Source organism: Eretmochelys imbricata, chromosome 18 (assembly GCF_965152235.1).
Source record: "Eretmochelys imbricata isolate rEreImb1 chromosome 18, rEreImb1.hap1, whole genome shotgun sequence".
NCBI lineage: Eukaryota > Metazoa > Chordata > Testudines > Cheloniidae > Eretmochelys > Eretmochelys imbricata.
Window position 1 is genome coordinate 20373199 of NC_135589.1, and position 16802 is coordinate 20390000.

Here is a 16802-nt window from a genome sequence, read left to right on the forward strand (position 1 = left end):
ACATCCACCATTTGCATTGGGACACTTTCCCCTTCCAATGGATCTCACTGCAAGGACATGTTTAAATCTTGCTGTTACAGACATTGCCCCAAGCCTAAATAGTTTTGTCATTAATTAGAAATAACGGTGTAAAATTATATCTCATTTTAGGGCAGCGTTTCTCATACTGGGGGGTCTCAAGCCTATTGTAGGGGGGTCACGGTATTGCCACCCATACTTCTGCGCTGCCTTCAGAGCTGGGTGGCCGGAGAGCAGCGGATGGGCACCCAGCTCTGAAGGCAGCGCTGCCGCCAGCAGCAGTGCAGAAGTAAGGGTGGCTTGGTATGGGGAGTGGGCTCATCACTTTTTTTTGGGGGGGGGAGGGGATCATCCCATATTTTCAAAGGGGTCCCAGCAAAAGAAGTTTGAGACCCCCTGTTTTAGAGGATGCTGTACTGCCATTAATATTGCTGACACTTTCTGGAGTTACTAATAGTTGTACAGCACTTTGCAGTTCTCTGCCTTTCATTCCAGGCTGTCACAGTATTCTTATTACTACTCAGCCACACTCTCTCCTGGTTCCTACCACTTCCTTTATAGCAAATGAATTGGCAAATGCACGGACTAGTGTAGTGACAATATTAATAGCCCAAGCCTCCATTTATATCATAGAATTTACACCATAGAGTTTTAGTGGGAGCTCTGAGCTGTAAAGAGACACTAGCCTGGGTTTGCAAACACAGATCAGGCTTCTGAACTCCAAAAACGCCCTTAAAATATTCAGATTTTTTTTTTCATCTGAAAATGACTCGAACCACGTGGTTAGAAACCGTGTCACCCATCATGACCACATTGTAGTGGGTGCTGCTGCTGTGCTTTCTCTGCTGAAAGAGAACGTGCAGCTCATTCCTGAGATTGCTCATTCCTGGGACGGAGAAAGGCAGCATGGAGCCAGGGTAAGGTTGCTAACAAAAGCCCCACTGCACCTCAGAATGGTTCTAAGCTTTCTCTTAAAGCTGCAGCCCATGTTCTTTTCTTGCACAAAGTTTCTTTCTCTTATAAAAATGGAGTTGGGGGATATGGGACTTCTACAGACAGAATCCTACTGTGGCTAAATTCGTAGCAAGAGAGTCCACTATTGCTTTGGAAAAGCCCTCCGGATAATAATTTGTGGACATTGTATCCCACAGACAAGACACAAAGGTAATAGAACACCGGGGGCTAGGATCAGCTGAAAGAGAATACTCAGGCTGCTTTCATTTTTAACTTACAGTGTGATATTTTCAGTCATTTTTTTAATCCTTTAAATTTGAAGTTGACTCAGGGCAAGCACAGAGAGAAAGGGGATGACCAGAGGAATCCCTGAGCCAGAAGGGGTACCTCTGTACCAAGAACAATAGCTCACTTGGTTAGAAAGCTGCTGCTTCCAGATTCTGCAGTTTAAGATCGAAAAGCAGGAAGTTTTTAGGTTCTTAGTATCAGATGACAATACGAAGGTGCTATATAAGATGGTAATACTGGCCTTCTGCCTGAAAGAGGTTGCCCAAAGCTCCTGAGATGGGGATATGTCACCAACTGGATACAAATGGGGTCCAGTGTCCGTGGAGGGGATAGGCAAGGAAGTGAAACCGAGTGATTCTGCAGCATGGCTCCATGCAGTGTAAAGCAGCAGAGAGTCCAAGATGGCTGCAGCCTGGTGGCTCCAGGAAATGCTGGTGTCTTTCTGATGGATTTAAGGGAGACGAATCCGTGGGGCACAGTGATCAAGCCCGTGCTCCCTGAACATTTATGTCTGAAATGACCATGAAAATATAGATTTACAGGGTGTGACGCTGGATCACTACACTACCTCCTGCTCACAGCATGAGAGAGACTTATCTGAGCCCACCACGGGAAATCCTTCCAACTCCGCCAGCCACTGACAGCACAAGTGCTCTGCTCCAGGCTCTGCGAGCCCTGCTCATTCCCACTGCAGGGTAGCAATTCACACACACCACCTTGTTACACTCGAGTGCCCAGTCCTTTGTCTTCTGGACACCTGCAAGGCACACAGATTCATCGCCCCCCTGGAAGCAGTGCACCCCCGTCCACCAGCCTCCCCTCAGCTCAGTGCTCTCTTCAGCGCAAGGCACTGGGTCATGTCCCCAATAAAACCAGATAGAAGTTTATTTTGCATAGCTTAAGATAAAGATCCAAAATCGATGCAAGTAAAAGGACTGGAACCACCAGGTTACAGTGTTACACAAAATTTAAAATGTAGTTGAGAGCCTGTACTTATTAACCAGTTCCCATCCAATCCAATAAGGTATTTCTCACCCAATGGGCAATCCTTACAGCACTGGTCCAGTCCATAGAGGTGAGATCCACTTTTCATGGGACACTCAGGTTGGCAGAGCATCACCTCCGTAGTGGATAATGTGTTGTGCTCTTTCTTCTTCTATACAGCCTCAGACTTATTGTCTCTTTTCATAATCAGGACCTTTCATTAACTTCAGCTCAGCCCTGAGGGCCCTAGTCAGTGACTTTTCTTGGGTTTTCTTTGTCTTTGTCAATGCTCAGGCCTGCATCTGGTCCAGACTGTAAACTCAGGGCTGGGCTGAGTTGAATGATATTGATTATTCTCACTCATTGAGTTAGCTGAGGCCCACCCTGCCTTAGGTGACATGTGTCATCTCCAACAATTTTGGAACATAATATTCTACACAGCTCTTAATATATGACCCATACAAACCTCTCACAATAACCATGACAATTAGCTATTCTTACCTTTTGCCAGAGAGCACACACACCACCCCCACTTTGGTGAAGTATCGAGAACCTGGTCAGACATAGTTGTAATATGCCTGCCTGGACATGTCTGGGCACGTCTAGGCATGCCTATGTTACATAGCGGCTTGTAGTGACTTGCAGCAAATCCAAGCGTGCTGTCAAAGGCTACCATTGGAATCATGCCAGGCCCCACCAAAGCTGAGTTTCTCTACTCACCCTGGCTGACAGTCAGGACTGCCAGAGTTCTGGCAGCTGATCCCCAACATGTTGTCGAAAGTGATCCAATGTTGAAACTAATAAGGAAAATCTCTTTGGTGCATTGCCTACTTTCTAATAGCATCCCATTGTCTGAAACAGTTGAGATTTGCCCATATGCTCACAGATCTATAGTTTGCAAAGCAGGGCCTAATTTTTCACTGTAAGGTCTGTGAGAGCACATGGGAAAATATAACTGTATGTGCACAATGAGTACTGCACACTCTGATACTTTTGTGGGAGTGTATTAATTTTGCATTCACAAATGTGCATTTTATGCGCACATTTACCAGTCACTGCATGTGTGCACAGAATCTCCAGGTGAAGTCTGAGCCCTCTGTTTGAAAATTTGGTACAAACAATCTAAGTGTTTAATCAAGATCAGTTTAGATTTTTTTAATCTGCAGGCATTTTGGTCGGTGGTGGGTATTATGGACATGGAGATTGAGGGAATTACTTCAGACTGATCACCATATTTTGTTAAACTACAAAGAAAACCACAGTGTAAAATAAATCCTGACACTTCATTTCATTGTCTTGGCCGTACAATGAGACTGTTAGTGGTCTTAGGACAGTTTTCTCCCCACCCAGTAAACCCTGCTGTGTTTTGTCTATTGTACCTCTGGGCATGTCTACACAGTGCTTTAATCCACACCAGAGGGGTGTAAATTTTTGTCCGCACTAGCATGTCGCACACTGACTGGTCGAGGTGGACCCTACGTTATTAGGTTAAAAGCACTAGGGACTTTTAGTGCGTACCAGTAGAATACACATGAGCCAGTTAGTGTGTGACATGCTAGCGCAGACTAAAGTTTACTCTGGTGAGGATTAAAGCACCGAATCGACACGTCCTCTTTCTCTTCCTGAGCCGTTACCTTATGCTTCCTTTCAGCCCTATAAATGCTTTGTCTTTCCCATGCAGAGGGCTTTCGAATCCTTTGCTTTGGAGGGGAGCTCTGGGGGAGTACTGAGTCCATTACTTCCATGAGGGCAATTGAAGGAAAATACCAGTGCGCCTCCTGGTTTCACGATGTTCCCTTTTAAGATTGCTGACCTTTCAATGTCGCCTAGGAGTCTCCTACTCGACACTAGTTTACATGTAAGCCCCTAGGCTTTACACAAACTGACTCTGGGTCATGGTGCTTTCCTACGCGGACGCTAGTCACATGGTAAGAACGTGACTTTGACGATCATCACAAAGGATAGCATGAGGCCACTGATAGTCACCTTCTGCTTGCTGGAAGCACCAGAAAACACAGGGCTGATAAATGCACCTGCCCAACTCATCCCACAAATGGGCTGCTGAGAATATGAGGTCTGTCAACAACTACCTGTGAGAAAATGTTCTCTGGAGGAGTGAGCAAGGTGCTCAGCCTGGGACTGAGGATGGTTTTTGTCGTCATGGCACTGGGCTGGGATTCAAATGACAAGTACTGATTCTGCCACAAACTTCCTGCGTGTGGCCCTGGGCAGGTCATGTGATCTCTCTGTGCATCAGCTCCCCATCTGTGAAGCAGAGATAAGAATACTCACATGCAGGTTATAACGTGATACATTTATTCATATTTGTGAGGTGCCGAGGTGTTGGGTGGGAGAGGCCTAGGGAGGTGGTAGAGTCTCCTTCCTTAGAAGTTTTTAAGGTCAGGCTTGACAAAGCCCTGGCTGGGGTGATTTCATTGGGGATTGGTCCTGCTTTGAGCAGGGGGTTGGACTAGATGACCTCCTGAGGTCCCTTCCAACCCTGATAGTCTATGATTCTATGATTCTAAATACCTTGACAAATAAAACTCCAGACAGCTGGGTTCTGGCTTCACCGCTCACTTGTACTGTGAGTGGAGGAGAGTCATTTTTCTTCTCTGTACCTCAGTTTACCCATCTGTATATTGGATATATTAAACTTTACCTTCTTGACAGGAGAGTTACGAGGCTAAATTAATACTGGCAGAACACTTTGTAATCCCTGAGTGAGTAGTGCTATAGAAGGATTAATATTAATGGAGAAAAGCTTTACAAAAGTGATTCCTAAGAATGTTTTTATTATAGCTTATTGCTGTTGAACAGTGTCTAATAAAGAACAGTACATTCTGCTCCTGCTAGTTAAGGTTAATAACAATGTGATACAAGTTTGGAGATGTTCCTTTGAATGAGCTCATTAGCATTAGAATTGCAGGAGCATTTGGAGATCAAATTGCTTTTGATAATATTTTTGGCTTAACACATGTAAACTTTTTTAGAGGGCTGCATGAGGACAGGGTTGGCTTTCAAAAGGATATTAATGTTTTCATGTTACATTTGCTATGACTCACATGTAGTAACTCCCATAGTCATATATACAAAATATTATCTAGTCTAAGGAGAGCTTTGTAAACTCTGGACTCCTGTGGTTACCCCCAAACCCAGACATGTGATGGTGGGAGCAGAGCCTGTGCTCAAAACAGGGAGCCCAGATTCAAAGAGCTGTGATGTGAGATTGTGTCTGATTCCATTGTGTTTTTACTGCACTTGCTGATCAGTGCAAAAATTATTAATTAATATTTGTTTGAATTTGAAAGGAAAATTTGAAGGCAATGACATTTGTAACTCAGGTTGGGTGAATAATAATTATGAGAAAAAGGCAACAAATATTCAGTGAATATGTTTGCAAATGATATTCCCAACTGTAAGTGGTCTTTAATGGAAATGAGTAGTCAGACGGTTCGGGCTGAGATGAGTACAAGGAATAATTGTCTACAGAGCACACCACTGGCTAAGAGGGCTGCCTGAAGCAACAGTTGACCCTTTAACAAAGTTTATTGTAACCTTCTCAAATGGGAGTCACGGAGCCAGTGTTTATTAGAGATGGGTTGGAATCCAAGCACCCACTGTACCTCAGTCCCTTCCGAGTTTTCGGTATATTTAGAAGCAAACTGAACGGTGTTGACATCTCCGGAAATACAGCCCCATTGGGAAAGCCCCAGCAGCCAGAGGGCTGCCGAAGGAACATTTCCACTGCTTCACTGCTTGCTTTCTCTCTTTAAAACCGGAAGTTGATTTTGTGCTGATGAAAGGAGACAGGCTGACAACCGGGCAGACTGGCGATCTCTTTCTCTAGAGATCAGGTGTGGCATGGGCAGAGGTAGAGCAACCTCCCCATCATATCCTCACCACGGAGCCTCAACCCTGCTCTGGACCACCCAGGGGTAAGGCAGTCAGGGTCTGACCCAGAGCCCATTGAAATCAGTGGGAGTTTTTCCATTGATTTCCGTTGACTTTGGATCTGGCCCTTAGTCTCCCTGGCTCATCCAGGCCTTGGCTTCTCTGTTGAGACTGTCAGTGAGGGAGCCAATTAGTGTCAATGATGATGAGTTCATTGGGAACTCTACTATGGCCTCAGTTTATTTCCTACTGTAGGCCGCTGAAGGGCTAGCAGATGGTAACTAATTATATTAATTTCTAGTCGCGGCATAGGGCCCCCATGCATGGAATCTCTACTATAAATGCTTTGGAGAGTCCCTGTCTGTAAATTATTGGCTGTGTTTTATCATTTTCAACTCAGCAAAACACGTTTGATTCATCAGTTAGTGCTGAGCTTTTCAGAGTTGTTTGTTTCTTAAAGTGACAGTAAAATTGGTTTATATGGAAACATTGGCATAGCTCATCCTTTCCTTTCTATTGCTGGTAATGGTCTATTCTGTTCTACTCTGGTTCTTATGCTGTGCCCACCACTGGTATCTGTGAGCTTTGGTATTCTACTGAGAAAAAGCAAGGCATTGCTGATTGCAACTCATTGTCCTAGTAGAGTGGAGCGTGCCTAAAAATATACAATTTTGGTACAATTCTCTGGGATCTGGCACTTCCATATGACTGACCATGTGCAGCATAAATTTAAAAACACAAGGATAGTTTCAAGCAGAAGTTTGAGAATAGCATCTCATCAGCCTGGTTTTACATTTCATGCCCTAACACTATTTATTTTAGCTTTATCAGAAAGCCCCACTGCACTTGAAGGGCATAGCTCCATAAATCAGCTTAGCTCCATTGGCTTCGGTGAAGCTATGTCGATTTACACTAGTGGAGGATCTAGCTCCAAGAAGAGAAAGCATTCCCTGTCCTTTCGAATTTCCAGCCCCTCACTCCGGGTGGGTTGAATGTCTTGGCTCTTTGAAATGACATCTAGATGAATGAAAGGTTCACAGACACAGAGCCAGATTTTGCTCTCATACTTTACTAGCAGGCATTTAGGAGAGGGGATGCCATCTTTCTCAGGTTGAGATGGAACACTGCATGCTGGGGCCTGTAGTCTTTGCTCTCCATACTTCACTATTCAGCATGAAGGTGGATGCAATCTCCTCTTTCCTGTGCAAACTGCCACTGGATTATAGCAAGGCAGCCGTCAGATGGGTAAAGTTTGGGTGCCCCCATTGCAAGCAATTTATTGTCTCTGGCCAGTGCTGTAGCCAAGTCCTGCTGCCTTGTACTCAAGTGCTAAATCATAACAAAGCAGTGTCCCTGGGACAGAGCAGCCTCAGGTCGGTCCTTCGGCGGAATACATAGTGAAACCCTCCATTCGGAAACCTTCTGGGAGTCTCACATGATCTTGCTGAATAAGCACCCAAAGGCTGGATGAAGTGACAGATTGCTTCTCCCTCCTCCCCCCTTCTCTTGGTGACCCATACTGAACAGGCCTGGGCTTGTAGGGCTTGGCGGTGCCAAACAAACGGGAAAAGCAGCTCCTAATTCTTTCTTTCACACGCTGACGACCTCTAGAGGCCTGAGCTCTGCCAGATTTGGGACTAGATTACAGTGCTGGCAGGAGAGGAAGTGGCAACATTTCAATGTAATGAGTCCTACGGAGATCTGGTTCCAAGTGCCACATCACTGGGGAGCTACATGTGAGTGAGAGTGCTGTACTCCACCAGGGGCTGTCACATAGCAAAACTGGGAGCGAGCGAGAAACCAGAGGGTGGGGAATTTTCAGCAATGGGTTATATACAGTGGGATCCTCTATTTCCCCTCCTAAAATTAGAGGCCACTGTTATCCACATGCAATGTGATACAATGGCTCAATATTTGACTTTCAATCTACTTTATCTTAAACTGAGTTTACTGTATCTTGATTTAATTATACATGAGATTCACTGTGGAGGCCCAGGAAATAAAGAACTGGGAAAGAACAATTTGATCGTCTATTCCACCCCTCTGCATGCACAGAGCACACCCCTGTATATACACTTTGGAAAGCACTTAGAGAACCTGTGGCTGAAAGGTGCTATGTAAGTACAGGCTATTATGATTATATGCATTGTGGCAACACTAATGATGCTGTTTTTCTTTGGGCCCAGAGTGATTTATCCTCTGTCAGACTCCCCCTCTGTGAAGATGTCCCAGTCTTCTCCAGCTGATGAAGGAACGACATTTGAACATCTCTGGAGCACACTGTAAGTGCTACTTGACCATTTGTGCTAAAACTCACTCTGGGAAATAATTGGTCCATCACTGTTTAATGCTTAGTGACTCATATTGTTGAGGAGGACTTAAAAAGGAAACATTTTTATGGGTACCTCTACCCAGTCTCTTAAGCTGCAAGCCCCGTTTTGCATGCCCATGTTTTCATGCATGTATTTTTCATGTTCAGATTTTTGCTTGCAAAAAAGCTCAGATTTGTCAGCTCAGTCTACATTTTACCAGCCCAATCTCCTTGCATCAGTGGAGATCCTGATGTAAGACAACTCAGTGAGAGCAAAGATCGTGGAACATCTTGAACAAGAAACCACCCATCACCTCACAGCATCTGGTCCATAGCTTGCACATGCAAAAATCTGGACACCCAAAATTTGGCCTCCTGTTTTAGTGGCTGCTTTTGAACCTTCCCCCCGCTGCCCCCCCCCCCCAGCGCTAATGCTCTAGATCTGCACCATGAATGCAAGGGTGTGTTTCAGAATGCTGCAAAAAATAACTACAGCACAGCTCGAATTTGTTCTCCCCCTTACTGATTGAAGGTCAACGCCCAGGCACTTCCTCTTGCTGTAGCAAACTTTACTGTTTGGAGGGGACTATTTGGAAGTGCTCATTTAAAGTCAAAAGAAATTAGGAAGATGTGACACCCAAAGGGACTTAAGTTCTGCTGAGATGGAAGCAGCCAAGCTTGTGCCAGCTTTGTTCTCCTGCCTGCGTCTATTCATAGAGTCTTACCCGCCTGTTTCAACCCTTTGTAGGGTTCCCACACACACACTCCACTGACCCATGTACTGGACTGCAGAGAATTAAAGCAGGGCTGGTTCGCACAGTGCTGCTGCAGGAAGCTAGCATGGGCTAGTTTGGGTTGTTCTAGCTGACATGGCGGCTGGGAGAGTTTGCCAGTCTTCACAAGGGATTGTGCTCTCTACACATGGCTCTCCCCGCTCCTGTGGGGCAGGGTAGCTCAGGTCTCTCTGTGACATTGTCTTTCCACTCAAGACCCTGGAGTCCTCCCTGTGTGGTCCAGATTCCACACCGGGGCAAGTGGGTGGAGACTGGCAGGGCAAGAGGGATACACGTTGTCCGCCTCTAGCCCCACACAGGTTAGTCAGACAAGAGTGTTCAGTCCTGGGCTGCATTATCTTTCCTTCATAGCCCCACTTGGGATCCCTGGGTGCAGCTGCTGCCGTGAGGCATCCCTGTTCATGTGGCTCCAAAGGAGTCGTGCTGCCAGAGAGCCCTGGACAGTACTGCACAGGGATCCAGTGCCGATGGGAAGGTTTTCCATTGGTGTTAATGGGCATTGGGTAGGGCCCCTGCTTAGTAGGAGAGGTGGATGTGAGGGACAGGCCCATGGCTGGATGGATCAGGTAAGACCCACTCTTAATGTATTGGTTCTCTCTCAGGCCTGACTTCCTTACACCACTCAGGGTCTGCCTGATTAAGAAACGAGCATTCCAAAGTTAAATACTCTGCATTTTCTAATGGCACCAAGGCTTTGGCAACCTCTCTGGCCTCTATACTTAGCATCCTGATCAAATAGGGAAGGAGGAGTGTGTTCCATTTCATATTCTCCTCCAAGCTGTTCTATAACTTAAAGCCATTCCCGGAAGGAAGAAATGCTCTGCCTGGCTAATCGATCGCTATTGAGTGACAAGCAGCTTCTAAGTCCTCTGAGTCTTATGCTGTGTTTGTCCAGCAATTTGTCTAAGTAAAATGTGCTCAAAGGGGACAGCCCTGTCCTGGGAAAACAAAAGGTTGGAGGGGTCAAAGTTCAAGGGAAAGCCAAGCTATTGGGTGGGATTGATGAAAGCTGCATGGGGGAGCTGAAGACATGTCATCTCCTTTTCTCAGGGAACCAGACAGCACCTATTTTGATCTCCCTCCATCCAGTCATTCAGGAAGCAGTGAGGTGTCTAACCAAACTGAAGTCACAATGGATGTCTTCCAGATGAGGAGTATGAATGAATCAGTCATGGTGAGTACATTCAGGTTACAAGAAAGATAGTAATTTTAAATAAAAGGTTGTTTCCCTCCTGGGGTACTGGATGGCTCAAGGGGCTGCTAGCGGGATATGGAGGCGATTATTTCTGTGTTACTGGCTCATAAGCCAAACAAATTCAGTGCTGGCCAAAAGCCATTGTATGGGTGAATGGAATAAGCAGGGCTCCTCCACATTAATTGTACTGCATTTTGCAGCCACCTCATACAATATCCAGGAAAATAGCAGTCCCTTATTAATAAGTTTCACTGGATTGTCCAGAACAGCACGTGGGTTAGTGTCCTGGTAAGACATGGAGTAGCGATCATCTCAGTACAGCTTCTGTCGGCTTGACCCCGGGGCGGCTCTCTCTTGTGTCACCTGGCAGAGGTGCTTTCCATAGACCATGGTGGTCCCTGTTTGAGTCTTGTCTGTAGAAATGTCCGGCTAAAACACAGAGCAACTCTGGCCACTTGATGAAGGACTCCCCACATCCATATAGTCAGCAGGAGCAGCTATTGTTATTGCCCCATGCCCTAAAGTATCCCACGTGGGAGCAACATGCTAAAATCAAACCCCAGAGACAAGAAGGCGGTGGAGCTCAGAGGGAGGTGCTGTTGCAGTTGGAATAGTTTAAAGTGCTCTAGTCATAGTAGCTGCATTGAGATCTTTGCTTCATGCCTCTGCTCGCTTGAACACGCCAGACACAGGCTCCTGGATATAATGAAGGTGGAGAGCTGGGCAAGTACCATTTAACAACATACATAGCCTATAATTGTTCAAGTACAAACATGCTGAGTGGTAAAAGTCATTTGTAAGCTATGCTACAGGCATAACTCGGCGAGGGCCCACTCCAGCTCCCACTGCAGTCAGGAGGAGCTTTGCCATGGCTCTTAGGGAAGCAAGATTGAGTTCTTAGTACTTTGGGGGGCTCCCTGCATAGTCTCTCAGTTAGAGCTTGGAAAAGAGATGCTACGTCTATCAGGGAGAAAGGGTTTTAAATATTTATTGGACGTGATTGATTCTAAATGGGGAGAAAGCAAAATAAAACAGAAGCTTCCTAGCCTGAGGTGGGCTTTGCTCTCTGATTTTCTGGCTGTTTCTGACAATGGCAGTTTACAGGGAATTTTTCCATGGCTCACCAAAATTAAGGCCCAAGATGGCATATCTTTACTCATATGAGCTCAGCCTAACTCATGCGAGTAGCTGGTGAAGTTACTCAGGTGAGTAAGGTTTTTGTAAGATCAGACCCTTCGTTTTGTTATTAGGAACCTTCACAACAATGGCTAGAATAAAGTAAATTCATTTGTTGAGTCAAGGTTTAAAAAGCACCAACTCTGTATTCTCAGCAAGTTCCTCTCGTGAAGTTGCCGGCATCACTGGTCCATACTATGCAATTTTTTTTTTTAATGTTACTCTTTTACAAAAGGCACCAGAGCCAGCTGTCCTAGTGTATGCAGGGAATGCCTGCCCTGGGCCTCAGACGGTCTCCAGATCATACTTCCTGGACTAATGCAGACACAATGGCTTGTGCAGTCCAGTTTATCTCGTGATTGAAAACCTGTGTAGTTGGGGCAGCGTGTTCTTTCTAGCATTCGGATCCACTGCCTGGATAATGATCGCTCAATAGGTCTGTTTTCCCCCACGCTGTCCACTCACCCACGTACTGCTCTGCAGAGCCTGAAAGCAGGGCTGGTTCAGGCAAACCTTCGCTCACACGGCCCCCACTAGTGTTAATGGGATGGTTACGTGTGCCGCTGCTGCGGGAAGTGAGCATGAGCTGCTTCCCGCTGGCTGAGAGCTCCGGAGGGATCAGAATGTTTCCCTCTTTATTGTCGTGGCCCTCGCTGGGACACAGCACAGGCTCTCCTTCCCTCCTCTGGGACAAGAACCTCCAACCACTCTTTGCACAGACCGTGAGACACTCACATGGTTTCGGATACTTTACTTATGCTCTTTGCACCTCAGCCCTGCTTTAGGAGGAGAGGAGATCTGGGTCCTATACATGTTCTTGACCAAGTCACTTCCCCTCTCTGTGCCTGAGTCCCTGCATCTGTCAGCCCGAATGGCAGCCCCCTCATGTCCTCACAGAGGTGTTGAGAAGCGCAAAGCATTATTATTCATAAGAAAACACACACAGAATAGCTCTGACCTGTCTAGATTAGAACTGTTCGCTCCATATGTCTGGGCCGCTCTGATGCGCGGTTTGCAGTGATTAGTATGTCAAAACTTCCCTGTCAAACAGGTTTGGTCTCCTGGGAATGTTCCCTCTTTAACGTTAAGCACACAGGCAAGTGCTCAGAACTCCTGTCCATTTATTAAATCTCCCTCCTCAAACCTCCAGCTTCCCTCCTAAAAGTCCTGAGAGTCTCCTTCCATCTGCACTTTTCCCTCCTCTGTGGGCCTCTTTCCCTCTTCTCTGCAGCCTTTGTCTGCCTGGCAGACGGATCAGGTGGACAGCGAAATGCTAATTGTGGCTCTGCCCCAGCCTTTTGGCCGCGGCCTCCCTTCTCGTTATTCCTGCTGTAACATAAGCCGGGCCAAGTGTGAATTCCATGCAACCTATTATTGCTGCTGAGGGGGGGCATCCTACTGCCCACACCATACTGCAGGACACATGCCAGGGGCTGATGAGCATGTAGGATTCCTAGCGTTCTGGCTTAGAACTGGGGAGCATGTGTAGAGGGTGTAGCTACCTGCCAGTGCATGTTAGCACTAGTTTGATCGAATGAGCCGTTAGTAAACATTTATACTGGCCCAGCTTTGGGACTGTACATTATATTGCTTAGCTCAGGATGCGATGAGTCCAGCTGGTACTATCTGTCACCACTAAAATGTGTAGCAGGCTCACACGTATAAAAATAAATGCACAGGCATATGATCCTTTCGGCCTGAAATAAAGGTGGCATATGTGTTGAGTAAAGGAGGTGGCTGTTAGTTCTTTTTTTTTGAGGCAAAGTGCTCATGAGGTTTAGAGACATTTCTCAGGGAAGCAGTATAGTTTTGTGGTTACAGTAGCCAGGGCTCCAGGGTTTTACAGCTAGCTCTGCCACTGATTTGCTTTGTGACCCGTGGCAGGTCACTTAAAAACTGTGCCTTGGCCTAGGCATCTGCAGAAGAGGGGTAATGGTGCTTCTTTACTTCATGACCTGGGGGGTTGTGCCATCTTTTGAAAATATGACCCACCGTGTATTAAAGATTCCCATCCATTCAGAAAACCATCTGTCTCAAACCAAGGGGCAACTGCAAGGGGCTGTGGCTTTCTTTCTACCCCGTGTTCCTGATGGGATTGAGAAGCCTCCAAGGATATTGAGATATAGCTCTATTATGAAGTCTAGCCAGGCGTAAAGTGCGTCTCATGAAGGCGTCTCGTGGGCAGCTGGCTCAGAGTGCCAGGCACTCCCATCTCTCAGGAGTAGAGCAGGCTAATTCTGGAGCTACCGCACATCTAAAAAAGATTGTGTAAGCGGGTGTTTGTGGCAGACCTGCCAGTGACTAGCTTTCCAGGGTTTAGTTGTATGCACAGCAAAGATTCCTTGCAATTTATGACATTGTTAGACTTTTGGTTTGTGCACAGGTTTGATAGACAGAGCTACTTAATGCACCAAAGATTTTTGAATATGAAACTAAGAAATGCTAAACGAATTAGGAAATGTTCTGTATTTTCCCGATATGTACAACTACTGCAATTCATGGCTCATATACAGTAAAACTCTAAAGGCTTGAAAGTTGAGTCTGCATAAAGCCTCAAAGCATTTGGATATTTCTCTGCTTTTCTGTGGTCTAGAAATGTCCTGGGAACAGGCATGTCAGGAGATTTCTCACATCCTGAGTGCAGCCAGATCAGAAGTGCCACCAGGGCGGCCTTTCCTACACGGGTGTGCTGTTTCTGATTCCAGTCCTGACTGAAGTGAGGACCTGCGGCAGGGTTGTGTTGTTGAGGGAAGGGAATTATCCACCGTTCTTCAAATCTGCACACAGATTTGGTTCAGGTTTGTTTCTAGGATGGGAAGAAGTTTCTGGTAAAGTTCTCTTTTTATCCAGACCAATTTGTCCGACCCTTGGCTGTCTCTGACACTCCTGGAACCTGCATAGTTCCCCTGACTTTGATCATGTTCCAGCCAGAAGCAGCTTTTAAAATCCAGGATTCCTACCGCATCTCTCTCGAGTCCTGCCATTGTGTGGTGTTGTACTGCATCGTGCTGGGCATTGGGATCTCTAGCGTAGGCATCAGTCAGGTGGGAAAAAGCAGGTTTTCTTCGTGATCACAGCAATATTATTGCGGGTTTAAAATCACTCAAAGCTGATGTCACAGTAATCGTTAGCTATCAGTAAAAGAAAATGAATTACTGGATGAAAACAGAAAAGACATGGGGCCTCTTTGGCCACAGCATTGATTTCCTGCAATTATTCAGAGCTGTTGGGCTATTAATTGATACCTCCCTGGGTGAATCTTGCTCTGCCGCAATACCTGGGGGGGGCAGGTGAGGCTGATAGTACACTTGGGATTGCCGGTTAATAACAGCACTTATTTTAAAGGCGGAGTTTCATGTTTAAAAAGTCCAGGAGCTACCAGGCAAGGAGATACAAATCTTCTTAGTGTGAAGAGATGCCTAATTAGGCCATGTGAGTGGTGTGGCATAGAGTTAAATGCTACAGCTGGATTAAGGGTTGGATAATATTATGACCTAGGCACATCTGTGGCTATACATGCTAAAACAGAGGTCGACGGATCTCACGCTTCAGGCTGTAAGCTGATCATCTGGGCCTAGGGTGACCAGATGTCCTGATTTTATAGGGACAGTCCCGATATTTGGGGCTTTTTCTTATATAAACTCCTATTACCCCCCACCCCGTCCCGATTTTTCACACTTGCTGTCTGGTCACCCAACCTGGGCCCCACGGGCAGAATTGCCAAATATATTGTGAATTTTTCACCTCCTTTTGAAGCACCAGGTAGAGGCCACTGCTGCAAATGTCTCCCAAATGTAATGTTTGCAGAGATAGTGGAGCAGACACTATCTATTCAAGGAACCAGCACCACTCTTCTCCACTCTGCTAGGATCACTAATCAGGGACTCTGACATCCTTGCTATGGACAGTTACACTATCCATCTGCCTGTGTCTACTTCCACTCTCCTCCTCTCCAGCTAAAAATACCCCCCACTCCCACCATTTGCTTCTATGTTATTGGCCTCTGGCTCTCATGAGCTGTTCCTGGACCATCCTGTCAACTAACTTCTCTTGGTCCAGACCTAACAGCACCTCTGAAGCCCCTCACTACCAGCCGGGATTTTCATCAGTCCTCAAAAATTGGAAATTCCAAAGTCACAACCCCAAGGTAGGGCAGAAATCTTTCAATCCAAAACATGGTTCAGAGGGTGAATGTCACTGCATTTGCCTCCAGCCAAAGAGTTGTTTGTGCCTAAGATTATTTTTTAAATGTATTTTCTGGGAGGTTGGTAGGTGAGACTGGTGTCATCATGATAATTCACAAGCTGCATTTGATGTGAAGGAATCTTATAGTCCGATTTCATGTTGGAAGAGAATTGATTAACAGTGTTGCAATGTAGCTTACTAGAGGGAAGTCTTGGTGTTTTTCAGGCTTGTTAAGGATAGGTAGATCATCTCTCCTTGAAAAGAGGCAATCCAATGACATAAGAACAGATATGGGGGAGGAAACGTTGAGTTATTGGTGGAGAGAAAACCCAGGAAATCAGCCGCCCATCAATTGGCTGCTCTGTGGCTCTGAACTGACAAGAACTTCCAAACTAGTGAATCATGTGTTCGCTTTTCCTCTCAATATTATCTTGTAGTTTTGGTTAGTGGATCATGAGTTACTATTTAGCATGGATTGCAACGTGGGGACATTTGTGTGACTACATTCTGGGAACTTCCCTACTGATCCACTAAAGGCAATCTGCTCTTTTATCTGTAAGAGATAATGATGTCATCCCACTTTATTCCTTCGGAGATGTTTTCCTAGACATAGTGAACGGTAAACCTGTGAGCTAAGTATGCCTCTTTCTGCATTGTACTTCTTATCAACTCCAGTTCTTCAAGAGTAAAAGAAGGAAACCCTGTTGATGTCATATGGATAACAGACCTTAGGAGGAAACTAAAAACAACCCCGCCATATATCAGAATCATGGGATCGATAGATCGATAGATAGATGGGGTTTATGGGGATGGATAGATAGATAGATAGATGGGGTTTATGGGGATAGATAGATAGATAGATGATAGATAGATAGATAGATAGATGGGGTTTATGGAGATAGATAGATAGATAGATAGATAGATAGATAGATAGATAGATGGGGTTTATGGAGATAGATAGATTGATAGATAGATAGATAGATAGATAGATGGGGTTTATGGA

General features: G+C 45.7%; 1 protein-coding gene across 2 annotated transcripts in view; it reads left to right on the top strand.

The window, feature by feature from the left end:
- The first annotated feature begins 8344 nt into the window (after positions 1-8344).
- Positions 8345-16802, top strand: part of TP73 (tumor protein p73) — a 61966-nt gene continuing 53508 nt past the window's right edge. The window contains exons 1-2 of one of the 2 annotated variants that reach the window (XM_077837385.1): positions 8345-8420; positions 10294-10417. In XM_077837385.1, the coding sequence (XP_077693511.1) occupies positions 8362-8420; positions 10294-10417 (183 nt within the window). In that variant the 5' untranslated portion in view covers positions 8345-8361. The remainder of the gene's footprint in view (positions 8421-10293; positions 10418-16802) is intronic. The other variant, XM_077837386.1, reaches the window with a different exon arrangement.